General features: G+C 40.3%; 1 protein-coding gene across 3 annotated transcripts in view; it reads left to right on the plus strand.

The window, feature by feature from the left end:
- The window catches only part of btbd11b (BTB (POZ) domain containing 11b), a 69,327-nt gene that overhangs the window by 50,183 nt on the left and 1,569 nt on the right, over positions 1-17,575 (plus strand). For 2 of the 3 annotated variants that reach the window (XM_063900294.1, XM_063900303.1), the window contains exons 3-16: positions 3,209-3,413; positions 6,736-6,888; positions 7,110-7,275; positions 8,443-8,532; positions 10,409-10,510; positions 11,586-11,679; positions 11,945-12,080; positions 13,268-13,488; positions 13,608-13,786; positions 15,950-16,055; positions 16,362-16,464; positions 16,944-17,025; positions 17,136-17,204; positions 17,388-17,501. In XM_063900294.1, the coding sequence (XP_063756364.1) occupies positions 3,209-3,413; positions 6,736-6,888; positions 7,110-7,275; positions 8,443-8,532; positions 10,409-10,510; positions 11,586-11,679; positions 11,945-12,080; positions 13,268-13,488; positions 13,608-13,786; positions 15,950-16,055; positions 16,362-16,464; positions 16,944-17,025; positions 17,136-17,204; positions 17,388-17,501 (1,820 nt within the window). The remainder of the gene's footprint in view (positions 1-3,208; positions 3,414-6,735; positions 6,889-7,109; positions 7,276-8,442; positions 8,533-10,408; positions 10,511-11,585; positions 11,680-11,944; positions 12,081-13,267; positions 13,489-13,607; positions 13,787-15,949; positions 16,056-16,361; positions 16,465-16,943; positions 17,026-17,135; positions 17,205-17,387; positions 17,502-17,575) is intronic. The other variant, XM_063900310.1, reaches the window with a different exon arrangement.

Below are 17,575 nucleotides of genomic sequence, written 5' to 3' on the forward strand. Positions count from 1 at the left end.
GCACAGTGCGGCCAAGAGCCATTCATCAATACACAAAGGAAAGCTGGTGACTGAATATTTATTTCCCTACATCATAAAGGGTTGAATATAATTGCTCCATCAGAATTGAGAACTTTCGCCGCCTCTGGTGCGGGTGTTCAATCAGTGCTAATGTCTAGGGAAACAATAAATTCCTCAGTGTATATTGACCAAGAAAGCTGAGTTTGCATCCGCGTATACTTCAGTTACCAGACAGCCACGTGTATTGATGCAAGAAGGACAGATATTTCAGAGCCAGGGGGTACCAATGCTCTAGATGGGGGTTGAAACACATATCTTCCTTGCAATGTATAGCTATGTCGCCAACACAAAAAATGGCATTCATGAGAAGATATGAGTTTCAAGGACTAGGAGGCCTTTTGGCTAACTCAGTGATCAAATATTTAGCCAAAGAAATGCACTGGAGAGAGGCTGGAGCTGTGGTGGCATTATCCATATAATGGGATTCTGGAACTCTGGATATTTGTGTGAAATGCATCCTGGTACATATGCTACACACATAGTACACATACTGTAAGGATGGGTGACACCACTCGGTAAGCAGGAAAGCTCCGAGCTCTTGGTCAATATTGCAAGCATTTTATTCCTTCCTGAAGAATTACACTCCTCGATGTCAGATTGCTTATTTAATGACAAAGATGAAGAAGCCCTGCAGCAATTCACAAAATAACAATATGAGCTACAATCAGTAATTCCTTCATGCACATGTCTAACACAAATATCAGAAAGAACTTATAATGTAATATAAGATAATAATGATGATATAAGATGACATAAATGATAATGATAACCAAATAAGATAAAGGACTTACATGAATTATGTTAGCATGCTTAAAATCCAAACTCTGTAACAGGAACGTCTGTATTGCTTACTGTTTAACTTCTGTAACCGGAACGTCTATGATACTTACAACAATATGGCCGACTCCTAACTGAGTATTAATAATATACTACCCCCTAGTGGCCAGTGGTAAACTCTGCACTTCCGTTCACATTTACCTTTAACACTGAAGGAACATCCACTAAAAAGAGGCAGATTTCCCCTTTAAAATCTACATTTCCAAAGAACATACTTCTTCTCTGGCACTTAAGCATTAAACAGCCTTCACAATCTCTGGAGTAATGAGCGGTTTGGTTGTTATGTGGGTGCTGCATTGCCGGCAAATGACCTTCAAGGTGCCAACTCTAATAAAATCCCTTGTAAATCAAAGCAGTGCCATTATACACCGGAGACTGGCATATTTGTGTTATTTTGTTCTTCTAACGGGATTGGAAAGCTTTGAAAACACAGAGAGCATTGCCCCGCTGCTTAAAGGTAATCAGTGAGATACCTGAGGAGCGGATATGCTGTGTGTCCTCCACCCCTCCTCTTCTTGTTAGCATAAAGAATTTATTACCCAGGATGAAGTATTGATCAAAGGCTTGAATCTTATAGCGAAAAGGCTATTGGCGTTTTAGCTTATTAAACTGCTGTAAATCTGTCAATCCTTCCTCTCTTTTGGCTAAAACAAAGAATCTTCAAGCTGTCATTGAAAACAATGAGTTAATCTTTTATGCAGATATTTCTGTGTAAACCTGCTAACAGAGCAGCAGTAATCTCACTTTGAGCTGCTGCTACTTCGATACTGTTGCACTCTCTCTGTGTTAGCAATAATCTTCCTTTTTCTGTCCTGCCGACCTCCTCTGAAAGTGTAGGAAATGACACAGGGCAGCATAAATATGACATGAGAACCGGCTGTTGCTGACCACCTCAGTTTTCTTTACCTAGCTTAAGAGGGCACTGTTACAAGATTATCCTGTTGGTACAATTAAGAGAAAAGACGCAGGATGACAATGACATAGTCAAGGTGCAGGGCTTTAGCTTAACACTTGCGAGGTAATCATTCCTGTCATGATATGTCCTTCTCAATGTGTCAGTAGATGTTGTCCAGCACACCCCCACTGTTCCAAAAGGAAGGCCGTGAGATTCACTGTTTTGTTGCATGAATGCTCTTCCCTCATTCAGGCATCCTTTTCACACCCTCCTCTCACACTGTCAAGGCTAAATGGAATCTTGGCAAGCACCAAAAAGCTCAATTTTGATGCTAAACAAACCCTTTTGTCCATGTAAATGACAGTTTGTTCCGTCTGTGTATTGTACTGGCACACATACACTATAGCTCATTTAGACCGGGGAACCAAGTGCCGCCTTGCTCCATTACTTTTCCCATTGAATGGTATTAAATTGACCCAAACAATATGGTAGAGAGTGGGTTTTTCACAGATTGAACCTGCTTCAGAATTTCATTACATGTTCTCATAGTGCAGTGGGTCTAGACAGGAAGGAGAAGCGACATACATCTGACAGCAGTCAGTGAAATGGGATTTGAGTCTTTGCTGTAATAATACAGAGTGGTCATACTGTACCGCTCAATAAATAAGGTGCCACAGTCATAATATTGTCCTGGAGTGGATGGTAGTTTTCTCGATTATCTGTCTGGCTGTGAGAGCAACTTCAAATTCATCTCTCGTTTTTTGATAAAATGAGTTTGCTGCACTAAGAGGCAGTCTGTTTTGTCCCTTAAGTATAAAATCTGGGTTGAACATGCTTTTTTCTAAGAACTGTTTACTTTCTTTTAAAACCTGCCTAGAGAATATTCAAATTTTTATTAGAGTCAGAGTCCTCTCAATCTTTGATTTTTCACCCCCAACTGGATGACCTTAAAGTACTGACAAATTATGCAGAGGAAATAGCTTGGAGTAGCTAATGTTTATCCATGAATATTCATTCTCCACAGCGCAGTCCTGAGCATGCTTATCCTCCTGCTCTCCCCCAGTGAGCGGCACAGAAAGGACTAGGATGAACCCTGTCTCTTTTTCTGATGGGGTGCGGGGTAACTCTCGATTCCCCCTGACAGAGTGAGCTCTAAGGGGGCTGGAAGGAATGAAGATGGTTCCCTGATGTCTTTTTAAAGGCCAATTGCTCAAAATATTCTCCTTTTCTGCACCCTTGTGCCTGAGCATTAACTCCTTTTTCGTGTTTTCCTGTATGATATGTGTGTGTGTGTGTGTGTGTGTGTGTGTGTGTGTGTGTGTGTGTGTGTGTGTGTGTGTGTGTGTGTGTGTGTGTGTGTGTGTGTGTGTGTGTGTGTGTGTGTGTGTGTGTGTGTGTGTGTGTGTGTGTGTATAGGTGACCTAGTGTCCCGGGCAATGCACTACCTACAGCCGCTGTACATGAAGAACCCCAACAATGGGACGCCGATCCACCAGAAGAGCGGTGTGATCCACTGGGCGCCCGAGGCGATCTACACGCTGTGTTACTTCATGCACTGCCCTCAGATGGAGTGGGAGAACCCCAATGTTGAACCCTCGAAGGTTACCTTACAGACAGAGAGGTGAGAAGCAAATTCCTCAGTACCCTACTAAATACATGTTATTCCATAACTGAAAATAGTACCCAAATTGTACCACTTACTGTTGTTTGGCCATTGTGTTTTGAAACCTTTAGTGCCCAGCTGTTTTATGATGTTATAAAATGTTTAATTGGATATGGAAATAGAAGGGTGTAATTCATTGTTAGTTTTGCTAATATGTGGTTATCAATTACATTTGAACACCTGCCATTACACTCCTGAATTCAACCAACATTCTTGAGAATTAATAGCTGAGCAACAAATACTCTCATGCTCACAAACGGAAGTGAGTGCCATCACAAACATCGTAAAATATCCTTATCACACACAATTTTCTACACAGAGTTGCTTCAAAGCAGCCATACGCAACATTTTCATATTGAAAAAGTATGACATCACTATTTCCAGGTGAACAATTGTGTGAAACCACAAAGAAGTATTACCTTAACCTGCATTTGTCTTCAGATCTGCAGAGCATTTAAAGTCTTTTAGCCTTGTTTTGGTTTTCACTGCTCTCCAGAGTTCCAAAGTAATAGCTAAAAAACAATTCATATACTTACACTCATACCAGGCTGTTATTTAACTAAGAGCACTAACTACTGCTTAATTCGCCCTTTATCAGGAACTGAGAACAAAGACATCACCGGGTTATTGGTGAAGCTTACAGCCTGTGACTGACAGACATATATAACATATATTCTAACTATAGAACCAGAAGCAAGAGAAGATATGTAACACACCTAATGAAGAGGAAATATAAAACAATGTACGGTTCAGTTATAGAATTATTTTTGCTGGAATGGAAGAGAAATATATGTGTCAGTTGTTTGATATCTAGATATAAACCTACCATCAAAGTTAAGCCATGAAAAGTGTCTGATACATTTAGGCTTTCTAAACCAGAACACGGCAAAGTAATGAATTCATCTGGTATTGATTAAAACATAAGAAACCACCTCATTTTGTCCTTTGAACCATTATTGTGCCTTCATTGTCTACTAGGACAATAATAAAAAAACAGACCACAGTATAAAAACCTTATTTCATATACATTTTACCCTCCTGCATCACGGACACTATCCAGAGGTAATGTTCCTGCTCCTGTAACTGTAAACCTCTTCAGACTTTATTGTATTTCTGGCTCTCTGTGCTCACCCCTGAAATGGCACACCAGATGTTTCCCTCTGGCAGGAAAGCACAGTTTTATCTCAGTGAATTGTCAACTTATTGGCTACTTTAGCAAGCCCTCTGGGTGACCTGAGCAGTGGCAGGAAACGGCTGTTGAAGCGGGCATCAGTATTTATAATTACCGTCAATGACATAGGGGGATATAATCAGCTGGCAGCTGTAGGACTGTGCTGGTTGCTTATACATGATTAACATAAGGCTTAGACTATGTTTCCATGGTGTTAATTCCCCTGATCCTTCATCATGCAGTTTTTTGACACTTCATAGGAAAGAGAACAGTCCTCACAGTCCTTGTAGTTTATCCTTATGAAATGCCTTTTCTGCTGAGTATAAACTTTATTTTATTTTTTTACTCATCACATCCAGCTGTAGCCCTCAGTATTTCCTGCAGTTTGGTGGAAACCCTTGTCAGCATGCGGCAGAGGTGGGAAACAGTACTGACAGTTGAGCCTGAGCAGTCCTCCTCTGGGGGCTCCAGGCTTTATCGTCATGCAGTGGAGCAAGTTATCAGCTATAATGTAGGATTCAGGTCTGCTTTAGCTCTAATCCCCATTTGTAGCAAAAATCACATTAATGAATGTTTGTTTTAGTCATATATAGGAACATTGCCACAGCCAGGAAAGCCCTGAGAGGGGAAACAGCAAGACCTTGAACCGCTTGTGATCTACTGTTTTCCTATGAGGGAACGCATTGCCATTATACGTTCCCTGCCTCTTGATTGGGAGTTGAGTGCTGCTTTTAATGAATGATGTGTTGCCAATAAAATCACATGGGCTGTAGTTCAGGATCCTTTGAAGTAACAGAAAAGGGTTTGCGTTTCTTAGCAGGTCAACCAATTATTACAGTTACAGATCCTCCTCGGAGCAGCACTGATCAGTGAGTAATTAACAGTGACTGACAGATGTGGGCCGACCATGTGTCAAGGACAGTGCAGGCATCCCGACATCAGGTGATATAATGGACAGCAAATCCTGCAGGATAAATTAGCTAGGATATTTATATAATTAAAACGATACATTGTGCAAAATACAAAAATAATGGAACTGTCAGTTTTGACCGGCCATATGTAAATCCAATTGTTTTAACTTAGCTTTGAAACTTCCCTTAATTAAAATCGTCAGTCGCAACACCTGTCTCATCATTATACTTGACATCAGTGGTGGTGTTTTGAATTAATGACAGCTCATTGTTTAAGTGAACAAAGTCTGTATTTATAGCCATGGCATGCTATCAGAACAGTATGAAGGTCATAATGTAACATCATGTATACAGTATGTATCCTCATGCATGCTGATGTGGCTGTAGTAAACACACTGACGCAGGATGAATGGAGAACAGGTAGACAGTTTCCCATTGAGTTAATTTCTCTCAATGAGTGTGTTGTTGTGTTTTCTTCACATCATACCTTCTCAAGCTGCTCACTGTTAGCTCAGGGGTCAGGATCAACTGTACGATTCTCAATTCCTGCAGCACAGTGGGTATGCAAAACACACCCATAGTTCTATAAGCAGATATTGAGCTGTCATAAATATTGTATGTTCACATGCATAAACCATGCTCTGTTTACAGAGAGCGGCATGGTGTTCACCATTACAACGTCATGCAAAACAGATTAGAAGCGGAGCAATTACTCCCCCTGTAAAGTGTTCAGATGACACATGTAATTCCTTATGATTGCTACAGTATAACATCGCAAGGCATTTTAAGTCATATAGAAATACATTATTCATTTTGTGAAGTGCATGTTTAATAGCATATTCAGTTTAACTAGCTAAGATTAAAACATGATCACAGTATTGTATCATTGCACTGTCAAGCTTCAGGTCTCCAGAAGGGAGCAGAATAGATGTGAAGAGATATAGTCACCACAAATCTCTATAGACGACACTGACGGTATAAACATAATTTGGTTTTTTTTTGCATCAAAGTGTTTCTGCATGACATGTTAGTTTTATCTTCTAGACATGCTTCATCCTTTTTTCAAACATCAGCTACAGCTTGCAAGATCACCAAAATTACAGATACAAATTTCTATAAGATGGGTTTTCCTTCCAAGTACTGGGTATGCCTTGAGTCCAGTGTGGTCATTATCATGTGCCTCCATCTCCCCCTACAGGCCGTTCATGGTGCTGCCACCTCTGATGGAGTGGGTGCGCGTGGCAGCAGTTCACACGGAACACAGACGCAGCTTCTCTGTGGACAGCGACGATGTTCGGCAAGCTGCCCGACTCCTGCTGCCTGGAGTGGACTGTGAGCCGCGCCAACTCCGGTACGGCGCTGAGCTGTGTGCTCGCCTAACGGCTATGGAAAAACCGCTGTCTTCACCTACACATACAAAACACAAGCAAGCACATTATCTTGACTTGCAAACTCACACATCAGTCATATGAGCATCCTCCCTGTAGTGTTTAAAAATAAAGCCTGTCAGGTGGAAAATATGGTGCACTGTAAGCGAACACTGTGAATCACTTGGCGTTCTTTGCTCTTCAGAACGGATGACTGCTTCTGTGCCTCGAGGAAACTGGATGCTGCCTCTACTGAAGCGAAGTTCCTGCAGGATTTGGGCTTCCGTATGCTTAGCTGTGGACGCACAGACTTGGTGAAGCAGGCTGTCAACTTGCTGGGGCCCGATGGTATCAACAGCATGAGTGAACAGGTCAGAGACAACATATTAAATAATGCATATGCAAGCACATTTGTACTGATGCACACGCACACATACAGCCTGTGGATCAGAACATTTTGCTTGCATGGCTTCTTCACCTTTACATTTTCTGCTGAAATGCAGTCATGAATATTAAACCTCATTCTGACAGGATTTTCCTGCAGCCTTTCTGCCAAGGTGCTCTGCATTACCTCAAGACCTAACCCACCAGTGCTGTAAATCTTCATGTTGCTTGCGATTCTCCATGGGAAACTTTCAAATATAAAGTTTGGTTCTGCACTTTTCTGTGCTGTAGTCCCTGGCCCAGAGGAGATATTGATATATACTGTCCTTTAAAACAATCAATACAAAAATATTACTCTTATAAGACTCAAGGTACCTGGAGTGGAACTGTCAAGGATACACGTTAATAGCAAAAGTTCAGTGTACTACTTTAAAAAAAAAAAATCGGTTGAAAGGGGACTTTGATATTTGTCAGCCTGGACCTTTTTCTGCTTGTTTTTGTGTCTGAGTGACTAATGTGGACACATTTTCTTAATTGGTTCAGTATTGAGCGAGAATGCTGCAGCTTCTAAACAGGCTGCAATGTAATACTATACTAGCCATTCAACATCCTCAATGTAAGTTCACTAAAAGAGTTAGTTTTTGGCACTGACCGGCTCAGATTGTTATTATAAGTTTCTGACAACATTATGGAAAGAACCCTGAAAATAAAATACAAAAGGTAATTTTTCTTTATCTTTTGCTTGATACGGTCGGCTTTCTTGATCCTTTATGTTAAAATAACTAAATCTCACAATGTCCAATGTGGGAACATGCAATTTTCTTGAACAGGTGTCTTTATTTACTATTTATAACATCTGTATTTACTATCCATTACATCTGTATTTATCTATAGAAAGTCTCAACCCTGAACTTAATATTGGTTTATGTTGAGTAAACTAATTGAAAATGAATTCATTTTATTACTCTTTGCACATTGCACTGTTTTTAGTTGTACTCGCTGCAATGACAATAATGTTGAATCTAATCTTATCTAATCTAATCTAATGCCACTACTTGGGATTTGATTATGTCATTTGGTGGTTTAAAAAAATGAATAATACAACTTTTAAAACAATGTGATTTCCCTTGCTCTCTGTACCTCTGCTTGTGTAGGGGATGACACCGCTGATGTACGCTTGTGTCCGTGGAGACGAGGCCATGGTGCAGATGCTGCTGGATGCGGGGGCTGATATTAACAGCGAGGTCAGTGCTGATTAAGTTCTTAATACTATGGTGGTTTTCCACATAGGGTATATCAAGGTCAAAGGAAGGAAGGGTTATCATTAAGAGTGCACTTTGCCCTTAAAGTTTCTAGTTTTTGATTCACGCAGTGTTTTTGAAATGTAATTTTAGTGGGGGACATCAGCAATGTTCAAATTAAGGAGTGATAAGACCTTACAACTTTTGGAATCTTCATAATGTACAGTGATATGTATGTGTTCGTTCTTAAGTGATTGTTTGTAAGTATTGTGTTGTATTGAATTGGAGAAACCGATCATGTTGTCCTCCATCTCCCCTTGTTTGTTCCCCCTCATGTGTCATGCTGCTAAACATATAAGAGCTGTAGATCAAGAGTCAATAACTACTCTGCCACATTAGAGAATATATTGAAAACATATTTAATATTGCTTGTGCTATGAAACTCATTTGCATTTGATTGTGTGGAGCCTTAAACATGACACAGTCACAGTCAGGGAAAAAAAGTAATAAAGATCGGCTTACTTAAAGCCAACTCTAGTCTGCAGAGAATTTCGATGACGTCCTTTGAATGTGCCGACTTCAGAGAGGAGTTCAGTTCAGGCCTCATGATCCTAGTCTTCCTTAGTCACCAACAACATGTCCCATCAGGCATTGTGTCAGAGTTGATTTGCAGTCCACTGCATTCATGACCTCTGGCCAAAGCGCAATGCACACGCTCGGCTGAAATAAAAAGACCCGCTTTCAAAATCTTTATAAGCATCTGGTTTTGAACCTGGTTAGAATTTGGAAAGTTAAAGACAGATGTTGCTTAGCTTAGATGTGTGCAAAGTACAAACATGTTTCTTTCAACAGCTCGGCAGCCTTGAAATGATTTATGCTCTTTAAATTCTCTTAAAGTTTAACACATTTGTAACCCTTCATAAAACAACTTGCTGTTCTTAGTGTCATTTTATGAATTAAGTTCAAAATAAATATTTACCGTAAGGAATCAAAATTGATATAATTGCTTGTAAAATACAAGGCACAGTAGTAAAACAATAACTGAAGTTTAGGGGAAATTATGTTAAAACACTGATATCCTGCAGAGCCTCTAGTAATTATAGTTCAATTTCACAATTACTAAATGCTAATATGAACAGGTGCAGTACCACCTGCCTGGTCTTTGTAAAATGACATTCATGCTTATGAAATATCTTTCAAACTGAAATGGAAGGGTTATTGAGAATACATAAAATATTTGGTTTAGTTCCCAGAATTAAGCCACCATAGATTTGGGATATCAACATGGAAAGAGGTTGGTACAAATGGCTTAAAGTACATTTATGAAGCACAGCAACTTACTTACGTATAAGTAAACTTAGCCTACTGCAAAAGCAATACCAGATTATGATTATGATTTTAAAACAAACATCTTAGTTTGTTGAGTTTGTTATGTTATATTGCAGAATATAATACTCATTTCATGTTACTCTCCTGCAAAAATAGCATTTAGAAAATAAATTCAGTCATGTTTTTCATATTTTTTGTGCTTTCATTTGGCTCATAGTTATGCATTTCACACTGACCAGAGAGATGATCCTTAGGCCGGTACGGTCAGATATTTGCGCTAGAAATAGAGGGAAACTATAATTACCAGGAGTAACTAGACGGATCAATCAATCGTGTGTCATCAAAGAGACAAGATGTCCCCTGCAGCCTTGAGGTTCCTCGTTAATTACTGTAGTTTCTCCCGAAGCGCTTCTTGCCACCCCTGCCCCCCCTGCAGTTGCTTGTCTAGTGCTACGTAGGCCATGTAGAAGTTTTAATGGCTTCGTATCTCTCTCACCCACCTTTCTCACTCCTACTTTATCCAACCCACCTACCTGTGTCCCTTCCCCAGGTGCCAAACTCAGTGCACAGGCATCCCTCAGTCTTTCCCGAAACCCGGCAGGCGACGCCCCTCACTTTTGCTGTGTTACACGGACATGTGCCCGTGGTGCAGGTAGTTACATCCTTCTCACCTGTGATTCTCTCATCATGACCTCTCATTGTGCTTCAGCTCATGGCTGGTCATCGTTGTCATTTTTGTCATCAGAGCTTTTGGTGGTGACGATGATAATGGTTCTCCTCTACGAGTTTTTCTCCTGTCTCTCTTTTGTTTCCATTTGGTTCTGTTTGTGTGATGAACAAATTGACCTTATTATGTTGAAAGAGGGCATTTATCCAGTCAATGTTTGGGTCTGAACAATTGCGTCCTGTTAATTTCCAATTTTTGTGCAAATGGACTGCATTTAGCAAGTGGAAAGTGGAAACACAGCCGTTTTAATTGTTATCGAACTCATTTAACTAATTCAGTTTGTCCTCTAAATGATCCATCTGATTCATTATATTCTAATAGAACAAACGTTAAAGCTTTGTGGCACTACAATTTCATCTCTGAGGACGTCAGAATGAGGTTAACAATATTAAATTCTGTGTAAAACCATAAAGTGCATAGTTATTAAATATGATATTATTTCACTTCTGCAAACATTAAAATAATGCATTTTTAAAATTGGCAAATAGGCTTTTTAACTTTGTTTGAGAGGGTTGGATGAAAAGATTGAGGTCACTGTCATGTCTGTACGGTAAATATGAAGCTAAATTCTAAAGCTCACTTATTAACATATTATATCTTGTTTGTTTCATCCCTTAAAATATACTTCATCTAAAGGAAAATGTGAAGGCTGGCTGCTAGCTAGCTTCAAAATTAGGCTACTGTGAAGATGTGAGAGTGATCCCAGTTGTCTGACTATCAGCAATAAAGCAAATATTCGTCGTCGTTTGAATAGAGGAAGCATGCACGTTAATAAGTATTTGAAGAACAACAGTTTAAAGTGTTGTGAAAAGTAGAAGTTGGCTTTAAGTTAAATATAAACTATTTCCTAAACAGATTAGTTTGCATGACAAAGTCACAAGATGAGAGAAGCCTGTCTTCAGATCCCTCACTTTTCCTCTGCTCCTCACCCCTCCTCTCTCCTCTCCTTTACCTCTGTCTACCCTCTCTACCCTGCCGTGTCCCCACCTGGCCTCTGCAGCTGCTGCTGGATGCCAAAGCCAACGTGGAGGGGTCCCTGCAGGACGGGATGGAAAACTACACAGAGACCCCGCTGCAGCTGGCTGCTGCTGCAGGTACAGACACAGTGTGATTCCTGTCCCCTGCCTCCTGTCCAACTGTATTGTAGCAAGCTGACAACACCAGCTGGCCGCTTATACCCAGCTGTCTGATAACAACACCTGCCTGTCAGCGTTACCACTTCAGAGGCACTTGTGTCCTGAGGGCTGGAGAAATAAAGACAAATACCGGCATGCATGACATGTTTGCCTCCCTTTCTTTCTCTGGTTTAATTGTATTGTTTGTGTGTGAGCTCTGACAATGTTTTTTTGTCATTCTCAGGTAACTTTGAGCTTGTCAGTTTGCTGCTGGAGCGGGGGGCGGACCCCATGGTGGGAACCATGTACCGCAATGGCATCTCCACCGCGCCGCAGGGAGACATGAACTCCTACAGTCTGGCAGCAGCCCATGGACACAGGTGGGCAACACACACACACGCACACACACACACACACACACACACACACACACACACACACACACACACACACACACACACACACACACACACACACACACACACACTCATGTTCCATCATGAGTACACCCGAGTGAATATACAGATGATATTCAAGAACCCTCTGTTCACACTGTATTCAGCATATAATCTTGTTTATGCTCAAAAACCCAATCTCACTTCAGCACGTTTTGGACCAGAAAACAGAACAACCATCTTGAATGAGTGAAAAATAAGAGCTGAATAAGAGTGTGGTCTCAATGTGCCATAAGATTACAGTGCTAAGACTAAACATGTACATCTTTGGAAGTAAACTAACTTCCCCTGCTTTGTCATATTCAAAATCAACATGTTGCAACTTTTTTTATTGGAACCTTTCAAGACAATCAAAGTCCAACTTGTTAGTTTTTACTTCATCTTAATATTTATAAGCGTGTTTGCATAACAGTTTTAAGTGATGCTTTGCTGCACAGTGATTTAATTCACACATTAAATGTGTTGCTTGTTCAGCTGACCTGCAGTCTCTGCGTTATACTAGCAATGAATTATTATTAAATGAAAGTGTGGCAACTAATGCTTTTCCTTTAATGACTGACTATTTGAATATTTTAACATTTTGTATTTCTTTACTCTGAAATGCAGGTGACCTGTAAAATACAGCACCTTTTACACATCAACAGTGTATTTAACTCTATTTGGCAGCAACTCACCGGCTACATAAGGTTGGGCTGCTATATTTTATGAAGTGACAGTCAGCAAATCAAAGAACTGGCTTTTTAAGATGGATATGTGCCTATTTGCATAAAATGCCTTTTGCCTTATGGAGTTTGTGTCTATTAATTTGCACTAAGCATCTGTTTATCCAGCCATAAATGTTAATTAAAACTGAGCTATATGAAGCAATAACAATCATAGCTGAGACAGTTAATTATAGATTGCTGTAGCAAGTCAGTAATGACCATAACTCAGTGACTGTCACATCATTTTTATTATAAGTTTGCATAATTATATAAATGCAACTGTTTGCCGCTCGTGTTTATATTGGCCTGGAGACTTGTGAAATAAAAAGCAATTAATCAGAGTCCTATAATCTGTCAGGACAAATAAATAAAATGAGTGTTTTGTTTTTTGTGCCTTTGTTCTTCTAGAAATGTGTTTCGTAAGCTGCTGTCACATACAGAGAAAGGCAAAGGTGATGTCTTATCCCTGGAAGAAATCCTGGCAGAGGGTTCGGAGCTGGAAGCTAAAAGTCCATCTCATATTGATCTGATCCGAACTGGGAAGGCCAAACTCAAAGCCCTGAAAGAAGCCATGTACCACAGTTCAGAACATGGGCATGTAGACATCACCATAGATATTCGGAGCCTCGGTTAGTGTCTGTAAACACTCTCTAAAACAAGCATTTTTTTTACATAATCATATTCTGCATGCATTTGTGTGAGAATTTGGTGTGTTTCAGGTGTGATTACTCCTTTAATTAATTCCCAGGGGTTCCATGGACTTTACACACTTGGATGGAGTCTCTGCGCACATGTTTCCATCAGCACCGCCGACCTCTGATCCAGGGTCTTCTGAAAGAGTTCAGCTGCATCGAGGAAGAGGAGTACACTGAGGAGCTCATCACACATGGCCTACCTCTCATGTTCCAGATCCTCAGAGCCAGCAAGGTAGGCTAATGCAATGCTGCTAATATCTTTGGCTTTCAGTTGTTTAATGGACCACTCTATGGATCATTGGGCTTCAATCATTAATGACTCAGATTTTTTTCTTTTTTCTCCCTAAGAAAGAGAAAAGAAATGCATGGCATATTGAATAAAAACCTTTATTCTTATGACTTGAAAGCAGGTTCCCATTGATATTAGTTAGCATGTAAATGCCCAGCCATTACCCATTACAGTGAATGAGACTACTATGTAATTACAGAAGTTATATAAAATGTTTTATTAATGCGATAATTTAACTCAATAAAGTGTGAAGTGTTTATTTTCTTAAAAAGACCATTTTGTTTTTTAAAAGAATGAAATGACTTCTTCAAAAATACTGTAAATGATCAAAAAGCTCCCAAAAAGAAAATGGTTGAATATCAGAATCTACATTAGAGAGGAGATCTTAGAAAGCGGTTGGTTATTGAAGCCCATTCTTTCCTCAAAAGCAACATTTTGATCCTTTAAAATGTCTTATTTTATTAATCTACATTTTCAAACATTATCTCTCTTTACTCAGCTTGTGTCTTTTTGTATGTTTATCATGGGGCAGTCAGGTCTTCAGCTACACAGGGACTGACAGATCTCCAGAGGCTTGCTCAATATCAATAACCCAGAATGATAATGATTTATGACATGCCTCCTCGCTCCTCTCCGTTCCTTCTCATTAGATCAGGGCCTTGTCTCATTACCTAGGCTCATGATCCCCTTAGTGGGCCGTATTAGATTTAAAACAGCGCATCATCCGGGCTGTCACCTCTGTTTGTTTTGCATTCTTTCTCTTGGTGTAGTTCTGCCCTACTGACGTCATTGCTGATATGCTAAAACAGATTGCAGTACACACACACACACACACACACACACACACACACACACACACACACACACACACACACACACACACACACACACACACACACACACACACACACACACACATAAATAAAACACAAAAGCCAACCTGCAGAGACTTGTGCAATCCCATGCCAGCAGTATATATTTTTCACACACACACCCACCCACACACACACACCCACACCCACCCACACACACACACACACACACACACACACTCATCCTAGCCTTCAGTGGATTGTTGTAGTGTCAGTCCCTGTCTCTGTCTTGGCTGATGAATGGTGGGGCCAGTGACCCTGATCTCTATGAGGGCTTCAGGGACCTCTGTCACTGTTTGCTCCACCATGAGGGCCTGGGACACAGGGTCTGTTAATATTTCAGTGTCTGCTGGCTTTGGCTCAATGAAACCTCCATTGTATAATATAGTTATACATTTAGTTATGGCATTTGTCTTTCAGCCTTTTATTTCTGAAAGCTATCGCCAACAAGCTGACGTTGTTAACACTAAGACTCCCTCGATGACCCGAGCTAAATGTTTTCCTTCAAATATGATCCTTTTTAATCTCTATAATTGACATGTTGTTTTTGTGCCGTAAAGTCTTATGCACTCGCAGGAGATCATAACCCTCACCAAAGCTACATATCGATTATATTGATACAAATCTATCCTTAAATATTTTGTGTCTGCCGAGTGAGTGTTGCAGAAGTGCCTTTTTGTCCCTGGTGGAACAGTTGGTTGTTAAAAGCTGTTTGTTGGCGTCATGCTTCAGTGAGAGCAAGCAGCCTTACTGCACATGTGGGGCTTGTAGTGTCGCGCACCGCTGATGCAGCTGAATGGCACTGCCCCCCCCCTTCTCCTTTTACTTTGATACAAGGGGAGATTAGCTGTAAATGGAAGAAGATCTCCCTCTCCTGTCTTTCTCTTTCTCACACGCTTACAGTAGCTCTGCCTTTGATGGTGTTCCCCATTACAGTAATCTCGGAGGAATTGTGGATGTGAGATATTCATCTGATCCCCTTTCAAAGGTGTGAGATTGGGACCATTGCTTGGATAAAGTGAATGCTGAGCGTGATACAAGGCTTCAGAAGTTAAACCTCTGTCCCTGTGCTGATAATTGTGCTGAGGATGTTTGTGTAGGAGAGGAGCACTAAAGTAAGTACTGGTGTGTTCTTGCGTAACATGAACTCCTGGATACTGGCTGAGCACCGCCCACTCAAGCAGCTCTCCTCCTCACCTGCTGATGGTTTGTTCCTCCATCTGTGTTTTGTCAGAATGAGGTGATCAGCCAGCAGCTGTCTGCAATCTTCACCCAGTGTTATGGCCCTTACCCCATCCCCAAACTTGCAGAGATCAAGAGGAAGCAGACGTCACGCCTGGGTGAGGGCCGTCCTTTTTCATTATAATTCTGTCATTGTGAAATGTGTGCTGTTTAACAAGGTAAGAAATACAGCATTTAAGCAGCACATGAGCACTTATTTTATGTATTTTGTTGAATGGCCTGTTAGGAATTAATGCATAATGCAGGAAAATGGGAAGTGCACGTAATGCCATCTAGTGTTCAGAAGCTAGTATAGAAAAGTGGCATGTGTCTAGAACTGCCAAGAAAGCTAAGTTGTGCACCCATTTCTTTTTCTTTGTGTTAATCTGAAAAACTTTCTGTTTTTCTGGCCACATGTGTTTCAGATCCTCACTTCCTGAACAATAAAGAGATGTCAGATGTGACCTTTTTGGTGGAGGGGAAGCCTTTCTACGCCCACAAAGTCCTGCTCTTCACAGCTTCTGGCAGGTACAGTCACTTTGAATTCAGCTTTAAAATACCCAAGTATTTTTCGGTTTCTATAAAAGCTCTGAATATGCAACTGTAAGTATTGATAGAAAAGATAAATGCATTCATACAGCAATGACTTAACAGTTGACATGCTGTGTTGATTTGTGGTTGTCAGTACTGTGCATTTCTTCTTGCTGATCCATAAACTCATTTTTCTTCCTGCCCTTGGGATCCTGACAGGACTTCCATTTCACACTCATGTCATGTTGTTTTGGTGTCAGTCAATCCTGTCATAAAGGGACTGTAGATCTGTCACTCATATTGACAAAATGTCCTCAACGAAAAAAAATAACTAATTTAAACTAACCCATTACTGTACAGTAGTTCAAGGTTTATTTTTGCTCACCTAATGCTTCAAGCTTATATTACGATGTATTACCATTTACCAAGTATGAATAAAACATAAAATGCTTGACTGTCTTCTTTTTTCTCTCAAGGTTTAAAACTCTTCTTGCAAACAGACCTTGTGGTGAAAACACGTGCATTGAAATCAGTAATGTGAAATTTCACATTTTTCAGGTAAAGCAAATACAGTCACACTTGAACCTCACATTCACACTGCTTCCTTCATAAACTCATACTGCATTCATCCTTATATGAAAGCTGCAATGTTTGTTTCCTTCTTTCAGCTGGTGATGCAGTATCTCTACTGTGGAGGGGCAGACGCTCTGCACATCAGGAACACTGATATTATGGAGGTTAGGATTGTTAGCACAGCTTTCACTGCAAAATGTATACTTTACTTTAATTCTACACAAAAAAAACGTACTGTGAATTTAGAATAATAATTCCAATTTAGAATCTCAAGTGTACCTATTGATGTTTGTCAAATACAAAAACTGGACGCTAAACTTGATGAGTTGATTGTGTGTTTTTTCCAGCTTCTATCTGCAGCCAAGTTCTTCCAGCTGGAGGCTCTGCAGAGGCACTGTGAGATTATCTGCACCAAGAACATCAACACTGAAACCTGTGTGGAGATCTACAACCACACAAAGGTACAAAAACAGAATAGGATGTACTACTGGACAGCACAAAAACAAGCTGTGTAGTTAAACACGTTTAAGGGATA

The sequence above is a fragment of the Eleginops maclovinus genome, chromosome 2 (assembly GCF_036324505.1).
Source record: "Eleginops maclovinus isolate JMC-PN-2008 ecotype Puerto Natales chromosome 2, JC_Emac_rtc_rv5, whole genome shotgun sequence".
In the NCBI taxonomy this organism is placed as follows: Eukaryota; Metazoa; Chordata; class Actinopteri; order Perciformes; family Eleginopidae; genus Eleginops; species Eleginops maclovinus.